Source organism: Panthera tigris, chromosome E1 (assembly GCF_018350195.1).
Source record: "Panthera tigris isolate Pti1 chromosome E1, P.tigris_Pti1_mat1.1, whole genome shotgun sequence".
Taxonomy (NCBI): domain Eukaryota; kingdom Metazoa; phylum Chordata; class Mammalia; order Carnivora; family Felidae; genus Panthera; species Panthera tigris.
The window spans coordinates 29884412-29905613 of record NC_056673.1 but is presented as its reverse complement, the minus strand read 5'-3'; the positions used below and the strand labels follow the sequence as shown (position 1 = coordinate 29905613).

The 21202-nt window shown below is 41.1% G+C and overlaps 1 protein-coding gene across 1 annotated transcript in view; it reads left to right on the top strand.

The window, feature by feature from the left end:
* Positions 1–19472, top strand: part of ANKFN1 (ankyrin repeat and fibronectin type III domain containing 1) — a 297332-nt gene extending 277860 nt beyond the window's left edge. Inside the window, exons 19-20 of the mRNA XM_042966568.1 lie at positions 4512–4725; positions 18676–19472. Coding sequence (XP_042822502.1) covers positions 4512–4725; positions 18676–19472 — 1011 coding nt within the window. The remainder of the gene's footprint in view (positions 1–4511; positions 4726–18675) is intronic.
* The last annotated feature ends 1730 nt before the right edge of the window (positions 19473–21202 follow it).

Below are 21202 nucleotides of genomic sequence, written 5' to 3'. Positions count from 1 at the left end.
ACAGTAAACTATGTATTCATTTATTCATTAATAAGTAGGAAAAATGCTCTGATTTGGAATTTACTGAGAACTCAGGAAGACGATATTATAATACACTCGCAAAGTGGTGAGCAGACAAATCTTATTCTACTTCTCCCGCTCTGTAAATGAGATACCTTTTAATAAATCACATGTTTCCTTAACCTGAGAACGTGGTGTTCAAAAATTCAAACATTTATAGCATTTATTTCATTTCCAGTAAACGTGGAACATCGATATGCGGAAGGGGCGGGAAAGGGAAGAATGAGGCATGAGAATAGGAAAGACCGGCTTATCTTTTGAACCCAATATAATGGACGTGGAGCAGAAGAAAACAATGACCAGAAATCGATAAGCATACATTTTTAGTCCTGAGTTCTACCTATAGGCCTTGGAGTAATGGACAATTTGTTTGCTCTCCTGGGCCCCAATTTTCTCGTATGTAAAATGAAAGATTTGGACTGAATGACTTTGAAGGGCCTGGTTGGCCCTAATATTTCATGACTTCTTTAACAACCATAAATATTTTTAGAGAAACACTTCTATAACCATGCCTTAGGTTCTGTTTCTGCTTTTATTCCACTTAAGCCTCCCTGAATCCAGTGTGTTCATCCAACAAGAAAGCTGACTTTTTTCAGTCTTTCTCAGTCTCAGACCCCTCAGGACTTCCTGGCTCCATTCTTACTCTTACTCCCACTCTTACTCCTTGCTCCATTCTTTTTCACCTAGCTTAGGGCTCCATTGCCTCTTTCTCTTTTCCCTTTCATCACACCATTAAGTGGGATGGATAAAGGCAGCCCCAGCCAGCAATTCTTCAAAATTGCAGCCCATTCTAGTCTCCCAAAGCAGGTAACTTGAGAGCCCCCTCTACATACTCTCCTTCCAGCCAGCCAGGTACACGTAGACTTGGATAAAAGCCAATTCCCAAAGGGTTCAAAAAATCACTTCTACGCCAGGGTAAACCCAGATCATCTCCTGTACCCAGGCCTTCAGTGGGCTGCTTTGCTCCATCCAACATAGATAACTTCACTGACTCGAGATAATGCAGTATCATCTCTCCCCTTATCTATGTTGCGTTTCTCAATCCGCTCTCCCACTCAGAATGAAAACCAGCTGCAGCCACTCACCCGCTGGCATTCACAGCTCAGCCCACCACACACCATAACCTGCAGAGGCAACCGCCAGCCACGAGAGCATTTGTATGATTCCAGATCTAAGACAGTGTTGAAGTCACTACACAAACCAAACACTGTAAAGAGCAAGGGAGTCTATGTAAATACGGTGAGGAAAAGAAGCCAAAGAGTGCAGCCAGAAAAGGGGAGGGCCTGGACCAGGGGAGGTGTAGAAACTCATAGATAAGGCATACAGGTTTTATAGACAGCACACACAGCAGAAATGTCACAGTGTAGAGACTTGGAGCTTGGCATATTTTGAGCTGCTAAAGCCTAAAGGGCAATTAGGCTATAATTTATACGCTGTAATGCTTCAAATGCTCCTAAGCTGTAATAGAAACACAGCTCATTAAATATAGCCAATCTATCATCCCCTCAAGCACCTTGTAACTGTGCTGTGAGAAAACCAATCACCTTTACATTTTAATAAAAATATTATCTTGCCTGAGCACAGAGAAAGGGTGTAATTTATGGGATGAAAACCAAAAATTTTAAAGGGCAGGGTGAGAAATGGATGCAGAACTTTTAACCAACAGACCTAGGGAGTTCATGGTCTTTCTTTTTAAAAATGTGTCAGCAAGTCTTTAGAAGCTGAATTTGGACCTTAAAATCAGGGGGATTATGTTGTCAGTTATTTTTAGATCAACAGTATAAGGTAAAATGGGTGAAAATTGTACTGCTTTTAGAGCTACTTAACTAAGTCTGCTAAACTCAGGCCACGGGCCTCCCTGTACAAATGTTTTAAATTTTTATTCAGTTAATACTTCTCCACTTCATCACCGAGAAAAAATAACAAATAAACATTGTTTATACAGACAATTTTAAAATCTATGTGCTAAATCTCACTATCCATCCTCAGCAATAAGGCTGAAATAATCTTATCCAAAGAGAGTAAGTGGATTATTAATAATTGTATTAGTTTCTTAGGGCTGCTGAGACAAATTACCACAAGCCAGGTGACTTAAAACAACAGAAACTTATTCTTTCACAGTTCTGGAGACCGGAAGTCTGAAATCAAGGTGCTGGTCAGGCCATAGTCCCTCTGGAGGCTCTAGGGAAGAACGTGTTCTCTGCTTCTGCCAGCTTCTGGTGGCTGCTGGCATTCCTTGACTTGTGGCCCCATCACTTCAATCTCTTGCTCTGTGGTCACACTGCCTCCTTCTCTTCTGTCTGCCAATCTCACTCTGCCTCACTCTTACAAGAATGTCTTTATGAGGACATTTGTCATTGAAATAGGGTCCAGCCCAATAATCCAAGATAAACTTCCTTCTCAAAATCCTTAACTGAATCACCCAGTTTGGCAGACAAGGTAATATTTACTCTTCTATCATGGAAGGCAATAGTCACAAATTCCAGGGATTAGGACATGGGCATATCTTGGGGGAGGCCACATTCAGCTTCATACAATAATCATGATTGTCATTTTAACAACTTAAAACTTTACAACAATGTATACTTTATACAGTGCACTATCTACATTATCTTACTTAATACTCATAATAACTCTGTTGGGGGGTAGAGATGTAAAGAATTAGGTAACCATTCATTCATTCACTCACTGAGCAATCGCTATTGAGTAGCTACTCTTTGCACAGCCAAAAACAAAAGACAGAAATGCACAGTTCCTGTCCTTAGAAGGCACTCTAAAAGCTGTCCACATTCAGTAGTGCCTTTAAGATAACTTTGAGACAAGAGTGCTACATGAGGTAGGACCAGTAGAAGCCAGCTGAGAGCAACAATCCCAACAAGAAAATCTGTCCAAGTCTCCTCTAGGATTCCCACTTTGGTTTTACCTGCTGAACTTCAGTTCGCCCCCTTTACAATGCTCAGTGCGTCCTCATGACCTGCCCACTGTTGACTCTCCTGCCCAACTCACTGCCTAACAAAGGCTCAACCAGATGCTTTCATTACCAGCCCTGAATACTCTGCCAAATCCAGAATAGAAAGCAATGGACAATGGCTCTTGACCACACTAGTTCACTCTAGCTTGCCTGTCACTCTGAACATGGCAGTCTATCACAGTTTCAGACTCTACTCTGTGTTGTGGATATTCTTAAAGACTATTCTAAAGTACAAATTAATCTTTAAAACTTCTATAATCAGCCCTTAACCTTGCAGTATTCATACAATTAACATCTTCTACCTGGAAGTTGAGTGCCACCAATTTTCCAAATGCCCGTCAAAAATAAATCACAAAGTGTCAGAGCTAAAAGGGACCTTAGGCATCATCTAGTCCAACCTCCTCTTTTTACAGTTCAGTAAATGGTCCAGAAGTTAATGGCTTGCCAAAGGCACCCAAGTGAAATTAGACACAAAGCCTATCACAAGCTCCAGGGTCCCATGAAAAAAATGTATAACTAACATCCCCTCCTTGGAAAGTCAGAATAACCAGCAAGTTTATGGCCAGTGTCTATTAAGATCTGGGAGACTGTCATCCACAGAGGCAGACTTTTATTTACACTAATATGCTTCAGAAAAATGACAATTGTACTCTATAATGAAAATATTGTTGAAATTACTTTGGTAATTTTCTGATAACCCTGAAACCAAAATGGTAACAACATAGAATGGACTACCCTAAAAATGTAAGGATATTTTAACTACTTAGGAATAAGCTATTTAAACTGTTTTGTACTTCAGAAGCACTTATTTTATATGTACGGAAGTAATAAGTTTAATATATAAAGTTATTTCTTTTCTATTAAAATAGATCCAAGAATCTCTGCTTAGCAAAATATTCCAGTAATGCTGTGCTTTTCTATTTCGTATAGAAGAACTAAAATTGCATTTCTTTCTTCAAATATTCTGAAATTTAGACTTTATCATATCCCTTCCTCACAATACCCTAATGAGGAATATTTCATCTTAAGCTGAGAATTAATAACACTTCATATGTGTGAGAAATGCACTCTGCAGTACAAAGCACTTACAAATTCATCATTTCACCCAATCATCATAGCAGTCCTATGAGATATAAAAAAGATATGTAAAAGGTTTTGTCTACATTCACAAATAAGGCAACAGAGGCTGAAAGAGGCCTAGTGACTTGCCAAAGGTTATTACAGAGCTAAAAGCGGGGGTCCCAGCTGGAATTCAGATCTTCCACGACTTGCACCAGATGATATAGCCTGTCAGGTAAAAATATGCAAGGCACAAGAGATGATAAAGAACAGGATTTTCTGGCTTAGCAAACCTACGTTGAAAATATTTTACTCAAAACCAGTACTGTGGAAAATGTATCATCTTGGATTCTCAGGGAAACTTACTCTTTTTTCAAACCTGTTTGACAAACTTAAAGTCTTTTATAATTTCATTCCAAAGCAAATAGATGAAGTTTGGCGTGAAATGAGATGGATCATGGATGCTCTACAGTATGCAAGATACAAACAGCCAGTTTGTGGCTTACCCGTCACGAAGCTGATAGACCCCTCAGATGGGCAGAACCTCAAGAAGATCAACTCTACATCCTCACATATCGACTGTCTTGCATCCCCATCCCCATCCCCAGAGATGCACAGAAGAAAGGCTGTGAGTGGTAAGCAATGAGATCTAAAGACCCATATTTCAGTCACCAGACTCTTGGTCCTATCTCCACTAATGAGGCTCTTTTATGGTGAGGCATTGGTCTCAGTAAGCAGGAGGAAACACTATATAGTGGTAAGAGTCTAAAAGCAGAGAGGGATCAAAATCAGAACAGTGGAGGGATAGGAAACTAGGGCAATAACCTGAGATTAAGTCCATCCAGCAGTGGAGAAGCTTTAGTCCAGTTCTAGCCTGAGTTTCCCGGATATAAAAGGACACAGAGCAGGGATAGGGCTTCAGAAATGCAGAACGGGGACTGATATGGTGCCAAGTGTGGACCAAGTCAGCCAAGGGAATCTGACCAAAACCAAGTAAGGAAGGAGATAAGGCCCAGCCTCTAGTAAATAGACACTGGACAATAAAGAGGCAGGACGTAGGTCCCAGCCTGGAGAAAAGTTCAGGGCGAACTCACCCAGCATAGCACCAGTGTCCTGGGGTGGAAGATGGGAAAGAAAGAAATCTTGGATAAATAGAATCCTGACCCCTGGGGCGCCTGGGTGGCTCAGTCGGTTAAGCGTCCAACTTCAGCTCAGGTCATGATCTCATGGTTCCTGTGTTCAGGCCCTGCGTCGGGCTCTGTGTTGACAGCTCAGAGCCTGGAGCCTGCTTCAGATTCTGTGTCTCTCTGCCCATCCCCTGCTTGCGCTCTGTCTCTTTCTCTCTCAAAAATAAACAAAAAAAATTTTTTTAATAAAAAGAAATAAAAAATAAAACATCCTGACCCTGAAGCCAAATAAGTAGGTTGGCCTCATCATGGATAAAACAAGCAGGAGACAACTTTCAGGCAGGCTGTATGAGACGCCTGGCACATCACCTCTACTCTTAGGAATGGAGTTTGGAGTTTACAAGGAAATGCTAAGAACAAAACATGGCTGGGTTAACAGAGAGTTCTACGAAATACCTCTGGCTTATAAATAGAAAGCATACTAATCAAAGGCAATATAATTCTTAGGATATGTTGAGACTAGTGCCACTTTCTAGTCAATTAAAATAATGGCAAAGTATCTTTCTTGATTCTATAGCTTATAAAAGCTCCCAATTCTGTAAGCTTTACAACAACAAGAATTAACATTTTTAACAAACAGTTCTGAAATATGGGCTTGTCCCATAGGGGGCAGCATGGTGTAGCTGAAACAGCTTGGGCTAAGAAATCAGAGACCTGGATTCAAATCCCAGACAATAAATTGTAGGTATCACATTTGATGTTATTACTCTTATTATAGAAAACTTTAGTGGGGATGTAAACCTTTTCTATAAGTAAGCTTATGTATGCTCCTATATTTTAAAAACGTCAGTGTCCTAAAAATCAAAACTTGGCAAATGAAGAACTTGAGAGACAGCTAATTTACATTCCCAAAGGATTCTATGATTTACCCAATAATTTTTTAAAGAACTCTGTTAGATTTCCTCAAGTGAGTTTTGTAGATTTCCACTTAGCTGGACATACAAATAAAATGCCATCCCTGCCATAAGCTAGTTTAGTGGGGGAGACAGATACATTAACAAAATTTCATGGTAACTGCATATATGCTATGATGAGGAAATGTATAGGGTGCTGTGAAGTCTATCGGATGTGTTAACCATAAACCGTAAGATCAAAGAGACCTTCCTGGAGGGGAGATGGGGTGACAAAATACTGAAGGATAAGCAGGAGTTGAGCCAAAAAAGAGGAAAGAGGAGAGCACTTATGGGCAAAGGAAGCAGAGTATGCAGCTGTATTGTAGTTCAGGGAACTGTGCGCAGTCTGGCTGAACTCAGGATCCAAGAACATTGTTTAGCCTTTTTATTTTCTCATTAAAAAAATACTTATTGGTTATCCACCAATAACTTCAGGTACTTCTTGTACTTCCAGTACTTCTTGAGGTAACAGGGAGGGATATAGTGATAAAGTAAAGTTTCCACTTCCACAGAGCCTACATTCTAGAAAAAAATGGTAATGAAAACGTGAACAAACAAGATAATTTCAGAAAGTGAAAAACTTCCAATATATAATGCAAAACAGGAAGCAAGATGAGCGGGGGAGATGAGCAGGGAGAATGGAGAGTGTTGAATTCACTAAGATGATCAACAGAGACCTATCTGTGAAGATTACATTTGAAGCAACCACAGAAAAAGGAGCCAGTAATGCAAAGATCTGGAGTTGGAATATTCCAGGCAATAAAACAGCAATAGGCCCTGAAGTGGGTCAGGGATGAAAGAAAGCCAAAGTCACTGGAGCAGAACAAATAAAGGGGCTACTGGTGAGAGAGAAGGTAGAGAAAAAGGCAGGGGCCAGACCAGGCAGGGGCAAGATAAGAAGTTTGGATTTTATTCCACTTGTGATGGAAAGCCACTGGAAACTTTTAAGCAAGGATTGATGTGGTCTGAATTACTATTTAAAATCAAATCTGGCTTTTGTACGAAGAGACCATAGTGGGACAATATTGGAATCAAGGAGATCAATTATAAAGCTAGCAACAGAGGGATACCAAGTTTTCTGGCTTGAATGTCTCTGGATATCATGATGCCATTTACGAAAAAAAAAAAGTTACGAGAAACAAGCTTGGGTAGTTGGGCATGTTGAATCTGAGTTAGTTTCAGGACATTCCACACAAAAAGAAACATGCAATAGAAAAGGATTATGGGATCTGGAGCTCAGGAAAGAGAAGTGGACTAATAACATGGATTTAAGAATTGTTGACATACGAATGATGTAGCTACAAAAATGCTTGGGATTCCCTAGACAGAGTAGTTAGAGTATGGAGAGGAGAGTCTGAAAGGATCCCCGTGGAAAGAACAGCAAGACTTTTTAAAGCAGGAAGAACCCATCAGAAGAAGATAAAACAACAACAACAACAAAAACCCAGAGAGTAGTGTCACAGAAATTAAAGCATGTCAAACAATAGTGAGAGCTTAAATAAAACTGAAAAGCTTCTATTGGGGTCGTCTATTTTATTTTCAACAAGGGAGTCATCCGTAATCTGGAGATAGCAGTTTGTGAAAGGAAGGAGATATAAACTGAACAGAAGTAGATCAGGAAGTAAATGGGAGGTAAAGGAATGGGACCAGTAAGGATACACTCTTCAAAATCTTGGCTGTTGAAGAGAAGAGTGAGGGAGGGCAGTAGCTAGAGAGGTCTGGGGTTGAAAGCGCATTTTTAAAAGGCAGGATAGATATTCCCTCTGCTGTCCGACAATTTACATAAATCTGCAAACAGCTCTTCCATTCTACTTCCACCTTCATAGCCCTTACCTGCCCTCTGCTCACACAACTTTCCCAGAGTTTCATCTTCTCTTGGCCATGGGGTCCTAAGAAGGTCCCCCTTGGCTGTATGAGGGTGGCCTCTCCTGTGCCACAGAAGTGCCAAACTCTCATATTGGCCAGATGACAGGTTACACGCACTCTCTACTGGGAGGATCTGGCCAATTACATTTGGATTTTATTATTAATCTAAAATGTGAGTGATCATCATTCTGTTCCTTAAAATATAACTCTCTCTTGGGTCCATTTATTTCTCTGAAGCCAAGATTCCATGGGCTGTGAAACACAAAGACGTGGAGGGAAGCAAATGAAAAATGGAACCCAGTGACAAGCAAACAGTTGAGAGCTTGGAGAAGCATTTAGTGGTCAGATCCCCTCACAAAAGCAAAAGCATTTCAGAGCAATGAAATCTGCTCCTACATACTCTAGCCTCTGCACTAGTGTGGCTACTTTTATTTGGAAACCATTTACAAAGAGGAAAAAATCCAATTTAGAGAAACATCTCCAGTGGGTTGCTCAGAGAGCAAACTTTGCAATACAATTCCGTTCTGCGTGGGTAGGGTTCACCTAACTTCTGAGGAGCTGGCTGGAAATACAGAGCCTATCACAAACCTGCCAACCCAAGATTCTGTTTTAAGGCTGTGGAGCACCTTGGATTTGTTTGTGTATATCTGTGTGCGGGGGGGGGGGGGGGGGGGGAGTGGAACTCTTTAACTTCCCATTTCTGTGTGGTTTTCAAACACAAAGTAGAACTCCTCCGAGTCAATTAAAATTAAGCATCTCCCAAGGACCCAAGGGGGAAAGTTGGCTCCTAAGAAAGGCAACTCATGGCAGGGGGTGGAATGATTTGGTCCATCACATGTGTATTTTCTCTCCCACTCCTTTTCTGTGGGTACAGTGGTCACAGGCAGCAGCAATTTTTTTTTCCGATACTGCTATTTCTCCTAGTGACACATGGGTGAGGCAACAGAGGGGAGGGGGGTGTTGTTTCCTTCAGATGCATTTGAAGATTATTCTGATCTTCCAATCTGGTAACCTTTTTCCAGATGATTTTAAGATCATTACAGTATAAACTAAACAGTTCAGAAAATCAGCAGGAATCTGAAGATGTTATTTCTCTTGGTAAATTAGAAGGTGAACAAATCCCCGAGGTTCTCCCCATTTATTTAAATTCTTCATTTATAAATTATTTAAATTCTACTCAAACACAGTGGAAACACATTCAATGAAGCACACAAAAAAGTACAACTTTGGACACTGATACATTAAAAATGTGAAGATAGATTTTAGGGCAAATATTGCTTATTATTCCTTTCTTTCTGTCCTGCCATGCCCCCTGCCTTTAAGAGAAAGGCAATAGCTTTAAATCAATTATTCTTTCCTGAAATGTCATCTCTACATAACGCCCTCAAAATCCACATCAACTCTACTCTGCTGTTGTTGGCCTGAGCCACAGAGACCAGGAATTGCAACACCCATTACAATGGCAAAAAGGCCAAGCTTCCTAAGCCAGCACTAATACTATGGGCAGAACTTTCATCAAACAGCTCCTGGGTCAGTCAGAGGGGAAACACAAGGTTCTACCAATGCTAGCCTGCCCAGTGGGCCCTGTAAGGGAAATTGAGGAGCACAACCAGGTTTATTAAAATAACAACTGGGCAAGGTGCCTACAATGCTTAATGGAGCATATGGCCTGGATCTGGGGATGGAAGCTGCACTTTGCATTCTTTTCCAGGAAGGGAGGGAGTGGCAGTGGCCTAAGTCCCTGGAAACTCTCCTCAGTGCCCTGGCTGGCATCCTGGAGATTTTCCCAGCTTGTTCTGGGAGGGGTATCCCACTCTAAGCAATAGGTTCCACTAAGTCTTATAATAAATAATACAACCACCATGGAAGTCAAATATTTAGATTCCTACTAGAACAGTGTTTCCCAACTGTGGGTCCATGAAACGACAAGATAATATTTACCACTCCATACCCAAGCCTTTTTTCCCTCCCCTTGGGTTATGACAGTTACAACTAGCTCTTCTTTTAATTTATCGCCTATGTCTCTTGCTCCTAGGAGCTATGGTAAAGAAGTTAGTTATATCATTTACAAATTCACTGCTAAATCTAGGTCAGGAAATACAGTACTGAACTAGATCACCACCAACACAAGACACCATACAAGAGATTATTGTTCTCCTTTATTATCAACAGCATTCTCACAGCAAAGTCTTGAAGTTTATCTGATTACTGGTCTATATTTTAATGAGTCACCTCTTGATAACGTTTTCTAGTTATTTTCTCAGTATTTAAGGGTAGGAAGGCACTTAAAGTATTTCTAACAATCTAACTTAATCATCCTGGCACCTGTGAAGATACGCAATATAATACCACCATGCTGTAGAGGAAGAAAGGTTCAGAGGGGCTAAGTGATTTGCTCAAGATCAGATACACAGTCAAGGAGCAAGATAGGACTTCAGCCCAGGTTTGTCGGATTTTAAGACAGCTGTTCTTTCTGCTACAACTAGGCTGACCCTTAAGTCAAGCATCACCAAATATGAAACAAAATAATTTAGGTGACTGTTTTCAGGAATTTCTATGGCAGATTACGTAAATTAGCTCTTTCCAGGCTGCTTTCAGTATTGTTTTTAAGAGGCAATCAAATCTCACAATTCTTTATGCTCCCAGATTTCAATATTTATTTTAGTTTCAATCAACTCAACATAACTTATTTTACTGAAAGCTTTGTATGCAACAGAAATAGCACAAGAAGCGAATAATACAATGATAATTAAGTTGCAGCCTCGTTAGGAGATCCTCATGGCCTGCTCAAATGTCAATGCTAAGATTAGATGATCTAGAAAATACAGAAGATTCTGCATGCCCCTTTGCTTGACTCCTTCTTTGGTCCATTCCTTCACTGCCTGACTCCTTCAACATTTACTGAGCAGAAATAAATTAAGATATAGTGTATGCCTTCTGGAGTTCATAGTTCAATAATGGAGATAAACATGTAAATGAATAGTTTATAATAAACCTTGATAAATGCAGTAACAGAGATATAAATAAAATGCCATAAGAGCCAAGAGAACGGAGCAACTAACTTTACCTGAAGAAATCAGCACAGGCTCTTCCTGGGAGTCTTAAAATATGATTCCCCATTGAAAATTAGAAGGTCAGACCTTTGAAGCACACCTTCATATACTCCTTAGTCCCCTGCAAACAATAAATGTTCACTATTTGTATGCTGAGAGGTCAAAGTATAAACTGCTCTTGCAGAGTGTTTTACCTGACTGTGGGCTGGAAAGGGAAAGAAAGTGCCACAAACTCCTCAGCAATTGCTTATAGTTACAGTCATATTTACTATCAGACTTCTGGTGGATTTAATGGTGGCCCTAAAATGATTATGTTCGTGTCCGAACCCCCATAACCTGTGAATGTGACCTTATTTGGAAAAAGGGTCTGGGTACAGATGTAATTAAGGATCTTGAGATCATCCTGGATTATCAGGGTGGGCCCTAAATCCCATGACAAATGTCCTTACAAGAGACAGAAGAGAGTCTATATGAAGACAGAAGTAGATATGGGAGTGATGCCCCACAAAGAACACCAACAGCTGGAAATGGCAAGAAAGCACTCTTCCCTAGAGCCTCCAGAGGGAGGGAGTACAGCACAAATGACACCTTGATTTCAGACTTCTGGCTTCCAGGGCTGTGAGAGAATAAATTTCTGTTGTTTTAAGCCACCCAGTGTGTGGTGATTTGCTGTAGCAGCCCCAGGAAACTAATATAAAACTTAACATGTTTCTCTAACAGCAGCAATATCAAGAAGCTCTTACTAAAAGTTGAATTAATGTAACTCAGTGTGCGTCCCACACAAAGTAGATTAGGTAACGAGGTCCCGGCCCTCAGGAAGCTTCCGTGGAAAGCCATGAAAATGCTACAGTGGGGGCACCTGAGTGGCTCAGTTGGTTAAGTGTCAGCACAGAGCCCACTTTCGATCCTCTGTCCCCTTCTCTGTCTGCCCCTTGCCCAGGCGCTCCCTCTCTCTGTCTCAAAAATAAACGTTAAAAAAAAAAATGCTAAAGTGCATAGGAGCATGGCAGGCCTTTGGAGACAAATCTGCAGGCGAGTTTCTATCCTGCTACTTACCAACTGTACATGAATTAGAAAATTTAATAAGCCTAAGCTTTAGGATGTATTCTTATCTGCAAAATTAGAATTGTTATAAGCATTAAATAGGATAAAGCACCTAGAATACTTAGCATAATGGCTGGCCCACAGTAAGCACTAAGAAAATGTCATTACTATTGTAGACACAAATGAATACATGTGGACAGCTGAGTAGACAATACTGACCAGATAGAGAAGGAAGTTCAACTAAAGTCAATTCTTTGGATCTTATTTCCAGCCCAGTTTCAAATCTTCAGTTAACCTCTCTTCTTCATCACAACGATGGCACCTGTTGCTGTCATCATCAAAAATAGCTGATAGTCCTGAGACCCTATTCCTGGCGGTACCCAATTTTTCTCACAAAGGATGAGAAAAAGTGCTCTCTAAAACTTGTTTTAAGATTATTAAAGCCGTTCAGCCCAAGCCGTTATCCAATTCACTCCTTTTAACTTGAAAATCTCTTTATATCTATCTTCTTCCCTACCTCATGTCCTTCCAACTTTTTCACCAAAAACCAATGCCAGCACTGGTGCTCACAAGTGACCACTCCTTGTTATGTCTGTTAACCTACCGTTCTTCTATCTTTAACAGTTCCCTCTCCAGTGGTTCCTCCTCTATCCACAAACATCTTCCCCCAACCTTGCAACCCATCAGGCTTCCATCCCATCTCCTCCAGGGATATCTTGGCCAACCTCTCAAGCTTAATCTGTCCCAAATTAAATTTACCATCTCTTCTACTGCCCAACCCAACCCAAATCTACTGCCTAACCCTGATGCAATTTAACTCCTCTGGTTTAATGCTGATACTATCATTCAGACACTAAGCCTTGAAACCTGCTAGTCACTGCAGGGCCTTTACACTTGCCTCTCCAAGTTGTCTGGAGCACTTTTTCCTCAACCTTTCACATAGCTGGTTCCTTCCAATCATTAACATCTTATCTAGACTCCCTTTTCTACAGGGATTCCTCCCTTAGCTACGTTAGCAAAAGAACCTTCCTCCCAAGTCACTCTCTAGCTGAAACCCAGTTTCATTTTCTTCACAGAACTTTGCACTATCTGAAATTAATCTTATGTGGGTTTTTTTTTTTTTTTTTTACTTATTTAATCCTTTCTCTATGCACTGTGTAAAAGCAGATACCATATCTGCCTAGCACAAAATACATGCCTGGCAAACATCTTTGAATAATTTTCCTGGATTTCTATTTTCCTCCACATAACCACCACTCTTACACAGCCCCTCAACCTGAAAAAGATAAATATTTAAAAGAAACATAGCTTGGACCACAGCCTTCTCATTGGCCTCCCTGCTGTCTGTTTCCTCTCCATCCAATTCCTCTTATATCCAACCTGCTACATAATTATCCTAAATCACACCTCTTGTCAATTACTTCTTCAAAATTCTTCAATAGCTACTCATTGAGTACAAAATTCTTCAATAGCTTACTCACTGAGTACAAAATTAGGTACAATCCTTATCTAAGATTTACTACTCACATCTGGCTCCACCCTACCTTTTAAAAAATTAAATTCTCTCTTTTGGCCATTTATTTTGAAATAGAGAAACAGTAGGTTGCAAAGAAATGTACAGGAATTCCCATGTACCCTTCCCCCAACTTCTCCAACATCATCAACTTACACAGCTCTTGTACAATATCAAAACCAAGAAGCTGGTACAATCCATACAGCTTATCCAGATTTCACTAGTTATGTATACACATTTGTGCATGCATGTGTGTAACCATGTGCATGCAGATGCACACAAGCACTCAGGCTCCCTTGTATAGCTCTTGTATCACATGTGTACTTGGGTAATCACTACCATAACCAAAATATTCAACTGTACCATCACCACAAAACTCCTTCTGTTCCCCCTTACTCATCCCCCCATCCCTACCCCTGGCTACTACTATCTATTCTCCAGCTCTATAATCATTTCATGAATGTTACATAAATTGAATTCTTTATTTTTATTGATAAGTAGTATTCTGTAGAATGGATGTACCACAGTTTATTTAACAATTCATTCACTTAAGGACATGTGGGTAGCTTCCAGTTTAGGGATAATACAAATAAAATTGCTATGAACATTCACATACACAGTCCTGCATGAAAATAGTCTTAATTTTCCTAAGATAAATTCCCAAGAGTGCAACTGCTGGCATCTTACTTTTGTAGCCTCACTTTTCCCAAATTCCTCCTGTTCCCATATCACAGTCAAATAAGACTACTTGTACTGTTTCCTCTTCTTCTCTGGTTTCTAATCCTCTCATCATTTGCATATTTATTATTAATAGCTGCCTAAACCACTTTTTCAAAGAGGATGAAGAAATAAATTAATTTATGGGGTGCCTCAGTGGCTTATTTGTTGAGCATCTGACTTTTGGTATCAGCTCAGGTCATTATCTCACTGTCATGAGATCGAGCCCCATGTCGGGCTCCTTGCTGAGCATGGACCCTGCTTGAAATTCTCTCTCTCCCTCTCTCTGCTCCCTCCCTCCCTCCGTCCCCCTAAATAAATAAATGAACAAACAGTTATCTCATTTACATGAAGGAAAAAATAAATAAAAGATGATGGAGTATTTTATCAATCCTGTCCCACTGAAATGTGATCTCTTTCCTATAAACCTGCATCATATTTGCTAAACTTCTCTTATAAAATGTATGTTCTACCAGTCTCATAGATGCATATATGCCCTATACTTCCATTACAACAGTAAACTCCCTGGAGACAGATCATTTCTTATTAATTTCATATTCACTCTGGCACCAAGCACACTGTTTCTGTTATAGCAGGAGCTCAAGCAAAACAGAATCTTCATTGTTGAATGAATGGACGAATTAAATATATTTGCCCTAAGAGGGCTCTGATTTAACCAGGAATCCAGGATGTTATATTTGCATTAAAAAAGACAACTAATAATACAAGTCTATACAGGCTAAGTGCCAAAGGACAATAAAAGCAAGAAATGTTAGAGAAGTGCAGAGAAGGCAGCAATCTTTTCTGGGGCAGTTGAGGAATGCTTCTTAAAGAAGGCTATTTTTGAGGGAAACCTTGAACAGATGAGTAGAACCCAGAAAAGTAGAAAAGGGAGTCCTTTTTGGTAGACATTATTTAAGAACAGTATACGGATTGATCTCATTCTTTGTAGCTTCTGGATAATATTCCACTATACAGATGTGCCCCAAGTTTTAACCTATTCTCCTGATAGTAGACATTTAGTATGCATCAGTTAGAATTAAGTTTGGATCCATGTTACGGAAAATCCAAAAGGAGTGTCATAAACACAAGATACTTTATTTCTCTCGTGTGAAAGAAGCCCGCACGTAGACAATTCATTGTTGGTATGTGGACTCCATGGTCTTCAGACTCCATGCTCCATTTTTCACCTCCACCACACTAGCATATGGCTTTTTTTCCCAAGGTTGCCTTATGAGCCTAGCCAACATCTTGTTACAGGCAACTGAAAGGAAAGAGAAAAAAAAAAGGGGGCCTACCTCAGAGCTAAGCCAGCTCCCTTTATGCAGACTTCCAGAAGTTTCACACAACACTTTCAGTTCTACATCACTGGCCAGAACTTAGTTATATGGCCATACCTAGCTGAAAGGGAAGCTGAAAAATTCAGTCTTTCACATGAGTGCATTGCTGTCTCAAAGGAAATTTAAGATTTGTAACCAAAAAAGGATAATAGATATTGGGTAGCAGCCAGCAGTTAGAGAGAAAAACTGAAATCTTGCCCTGCCAATGAGTAAGCACACACATCATCTTCCATAGTCAGGAAAAAGAGAAAGAAAAGAAAATGAAGCACTTCACAACCTGACCTTGAAATAAACAAACAAGCCAAGAAAGAAGAAAGAAAAGAAAAGGATTACATCTGGTTCTACTTCCTAAAATAGAAGAAGCTTTAATCCTATTTGTGTAAATTACTAATTCCCTTACAAAACAAAATTTTTCCCTGGAGTCTGCAATATTCTTATGATAACCATGTCCGATTTCCCACCATGAACAAAGTAACTATAACCTTGTATTCCTGTGGGTTTTTACTTTAAATACCTGTTGTATTTTTTAATCAGCAAGCCAGTCCTGAAGTTGGACTCCCTCACAGAACTTTGCAAGTAAGCTATTTTTCTTAAGTGATTTTTCTTTTCCTAATACTTTGGTGCCTCTAAGTCTTCCCTCACAGCAGTCTCAGCCACAGGATTGTTTCTTGTTTTCACTATTACAAATCCCACTGCAGTAAACAGCTTGTAAATGCCTCCGTGTATACACAGTGACAATTTCTCAAACATAGATATCTAAAAAAGAACTTGCTGGGACAAATGATATGCACATTTTTAATATCGTCTACTTAAAAATGCTATTGGCAGAACGGTACTAGTTGATCCCCCATCACTATATGAGCATCCCTGACTTCCCACACATCAACAACACATGAGAGTATCCCTCTTTTCATTTTTAGCAAATCTGATAGGCAAAAACATGCCTTGTTGTTTCCACCTGCATTTCCCTAACTACCACCTAGTTAGTAATGATAGTCTATCTAGGTTGAACATCTTTATTATGTTTATTGACCATTTGTATTAATTATTCTTTGAAGGACTGGTTATCATCTGCCCATCTGGATGGTCTTATGGATTTAGAGAAGTTCTTTATATATTCTGGTTATTAATCTTTTGTTATACATATTATCACAGTTTTCTTCCAATCTATCCCTTACTGTTTTACTTTGTTTATAGTATCATTTGTTTTACAAAGTATTAAACTCTGATGTAGTCAAATTTAGCAGCCAATTCTCTGACTTCTGGGATTTTGTCTTGCTTACAAAGACCCTGCCACTGCAAAATTACAAACATATTGTCTTCTATTACTTGAAGGGTTTGCCTGTTACATCTAAGCTGCATGAAATTTATTTTTATATATGCTATAAGGTAGGATTTTCTCTAATTATTTTACTAAAGGGATAACACTATATCCTGAAGATCTATCTATCTACTCCCTTACTTTGGAATATTATCTTTACCATATGTTAAATTATCACACAGAATTAAAACTATTTCTGGACTTTACTTTTCTGTTCTATAAATCCATCTGCCCATTTGTACACCAATACTACAAAGTTTTAGTTGTCAAAACTCCGTAGTATTTTTTGATATCTGGTAAATCAGAAATCAGGCTCCTCTCTATTGTATCTTTTAAAAAGGGTGGGGGGCACCTGAGTGGCTCAGTCAGTTAGGCCTCCAACTCTTGATTTCATCTCAGGTCATGATCTCACAATTCATGGGATCAAGATTCTCTCTCTCCCTCTCTCTGCCCCTATACCATTCCCGTGAGCACTCACAAGCTCGCTCACTCTCTCTCTGTCTCTCAAAATAAATAAACTTAAAAAAAAAAGCTGGCTGTTCTCATAAATTTTCTCTTCCAGGTGACTTTAAACATCAGTTTACTAAATTCCTTTCAAAAATCCTACAGAGATTTTTTTTTTTATTGAGATTGCCTGATTTGTAGATTAGCAGTTTTTGTTTTTAAGAGAACTTGCATGTTTTTAAATTAGCATGTATGTACCAACTACCTATGTTGGGATGAGTTCTGTGGGAATTCAAAGCATTTTTAAGACATCCTTGCTCCACAGTAACATACCATCTGATTGGGGGGGGGGGGGGATAGATATAAATAATGAGTGCATTAAATGATAAATATCTTTAGAATTAAAGTTGTGGCTCATTTATGGTCACTATAGTATGCACTTTGAGGCTTATTTCTGCCTGTCATTTTACTTCTGTTTTTGTTTTTTCTTTGGCCTTTTTTTTTTTCATTTTTAAACACCTGATAACTAGGTAAATATTTATAAACATAATTGATTTATACCTTAGTCATCCTAGGTAAGAAGTTCTATTATCATTCCCATTTTACAGATAAAGAAACTGAACCTCAAAGAAGTTAAGTAACCTTCCCAAGATCACAGAACAAGTAGGTGGAGGACAGCTAAGATCTGAAACTGTTTCCCAGACTTCAATCCCCATAGTTCCACCTCTTCTTCCCTCCCCCTTTTAAGTTCCTGCTACTTTATCGAATGCAAAGCTCATCTCTGAAATAAGGATAGGAAATGAATAAATGAGTAGCATGCATTTTTTTAAACTGTTTCATCCTCTGTACAATAAATTTCATTGTATTTGCTGTACAAGCCCAGCAAATAATAAAAGCGTACAGGGAGAATAAGGGCACGTTCCCCTCTGCCGCTGTCCAGGTTGGACCTGTCCCGAGTTCCTCTCCCTTTCCCTTAAGCTAAGCACAGGGCTCATTACATAATTTATAGAGCCCTGTGCAAAACCAAAGCGTGGGGTCCCTTGTTCAAAAATGATTGCTACCTTCAAGAGGCAGACCGTTAACAAAGCACAGGACCCTTCTAGGCACAGGGGTGGGGAGGGCTCAACCACATGGATACTATGCCCAAGAAGCAGGCCCCGGCTAAGAGTTTCTCTCTCTTTTCTAACCTGGGTCTCTGGCTCTGTAGAGTCACAGCCCTGCTCTGATGAAGAAGGCTGCTCAGAAGTCTTCCTCCCCACTGACAGCGACTACGACTCCAGTGATGCCCTGAGCCCCCGAGACCTGGACCTGGTCTACCCGTCATCACAGGATATCGCCCAGCAGGCTCTCAGCGGCCTAAGTGGCAGCGCCCCCGACGTTCTGCAGGTGCACGACATGAAGAGTCCTCTGGGATCGGGCCAGGACCCCCAAGGCCGGCCCCCGGGGCCGGATCCCGACCACTCGTGCGCCGAAGTCCTCCACAGCCTGACCCTCACCGGCTTCACTCCCAAGAACCACGCCAAGATGGCGCCGAGCGCCAGGCCGCCGCTGGGCTTCCTGGGAAAGCGGAAGCCGGCTAAGCACCAGCACTACGGCGGCTTCAGCCGCCACCACCGCTGGCTGCGCATGCACAGCGAGACGCAATCGCTCTCGCTCTCCGACGGCGTTTACACGCAGCACGTGTCTCGGGCCTGCGCCCTGACCCAGGAGCCCGCGGAGGCCGAGCGGCTGGGACCTGCCCCCGTTGGGTCCCGGGGCCTGGTTCTGGCCCACGCCGCAAGCCTCCCTGAGGAGGGGAAGAGCAGCCTTCAGGATGCGAGGCCTGCGGTACGTCGCATCTACGTGGAGCCCTACCGCGCGGCCCTGGTGGACGCAAAGCCCTGGGCTGCCTTGAGCCCGCCCCCCGGGGGCCACTCGGCCCTACCCAGCCCCACCGGCCCGGAGATGAGCCCCGAAGGCCCCACCACCTCCCCCGTGTCAGAAATACTCAGCAGCATGCTTTAGGGAGTCCTGCAACTGGCTGTCCTGATCCACAGCAAATCCCTGCATTCTCCATCACTCTCCCTCCAGCCCGGCCCCCACTGTGTCCCCAACCCTTTTCAAATGGTTTGAAATGTTAAAATTCCAAAGGTTACAGGTTCAAGTCCCTTTTTTTTTTTTTGGATAGAGTTAGGTGGAAGTGAGAGTTGCCAGTGTTGTTCCCGGTTCAGGGCACACAAGAACTTTTGTGTCAACATGGAGTCCTGGACTATTTAGGGGCACCCATGGCTGAAGTAGGGCAGCCTAAAGAGCCACCCTCAGTTCTGCAGCCGGCTCTGTAATCTGACCTTTGGGTTTAGGGCTCTTTCTTGAATTTGTGACTGATGGGGAGGAGTTCTAGAGATGAAAATAAGATTAACATGGTTTTTCCTTCCGTTCTAAACCTTCAGAAGAGTTTAAGGGAAAGAAGCCCAGGTTGTGTCTTCAGGGCACAAAGTCAAGTGGACTTGACCTGGGTTCCCAGTCAGCTAAACCAAGTCATTCCAAAGTGCATGGTTCTCAGTTGGTCACCAAATCAAATTTATCCATCAGCACTGATGGTAGGCCTAAAACAGATCTTTTCTTCATTTAGTGCTGTGTGGAAATCACCAGAAGCAAAAGTAGAGGATGCTTTGCTTCTAGCTTTGTCTTGCAAAGGTAAAACAGGGCAGGAAGCAGGACTTCCTGCACACTCAGTTCCCGTTCAAGCATGAAAATGGTCCTTGTATTATTCAGGGTGCAAGGAGATAGCTGAATTAAGTGAAAGCCTCAGTTAAAGACAAGACAGAGAGTGGGAGAGAAAGATGGGCAAAAATGCATTTTTTTCTACAATCCTAAGATAAGTAAGTCCATGGGGCTTTGTCTCTGAAAATGATAGTGGATCTGCTTAGATTCTTAGGTGATGGAATTGTCATTGAATGAGAAAGTGCCCTTCAGATATGGCCAGGCAGCTGATGAAGTCCTTACAGACACACTGGCACATTTACTCACCCCTACATCACAGGTCATGGGACAGATTGCCCAGGGCTTGGGTTGCTGGCTTCCCCTTTTCAGTTCACCCCTTCCAAAGTCCACTTTGCTCTGAGATCAGCTGGCCCATTGGCCTCAGGGAAAATCCTCAGGGACAGAAGTCCCTGTCAATGGTTCCAAAACTGCTTAGAGACACCTGAAAAAAGTGTTTTGGTCTCAATGCCTCCCACCTGCCTTTCTCACAAATGAGAAACCCAAATCAAAGAGAAATCACACTGCATATTCCAAAAAGGCATGAGCCTTCTCTCATTTCCTGGAGCCAAGACTCATTCAGTTTACTGATATTCTAAATGGTCCTTTTCTGCTTCACAGGCATTTTGGTTAAATATTGCTCTTTATGGGCCCTACCCCTGTCCTCACAGTTCTACCATTCCTCCTCATGGGAGTTCATACAAAGTCCCCTGTTCACAATGTTATTCCGATCCCTTCCATTTTTAAAACATTTGATTTAAACATAAATAATTACCCTGGTGGAAAGGTACAGATTTGGCCCATGGCCTATGGTCATTAGAAAACTAAAGCCCAGAGCTCAATCTTTATTTTTTTAAGAGATTTTATACTCAGTGAACCACCACCCCCCATCCCCCCACCCCCCCACCGCAGAGAATCTTGAGCAGAATCACTGTGGCTTCTTTTCTATGCCTGCAAGGATTTTAAAATGCAGTTTTCTTCTGTTCTGAGTGAAC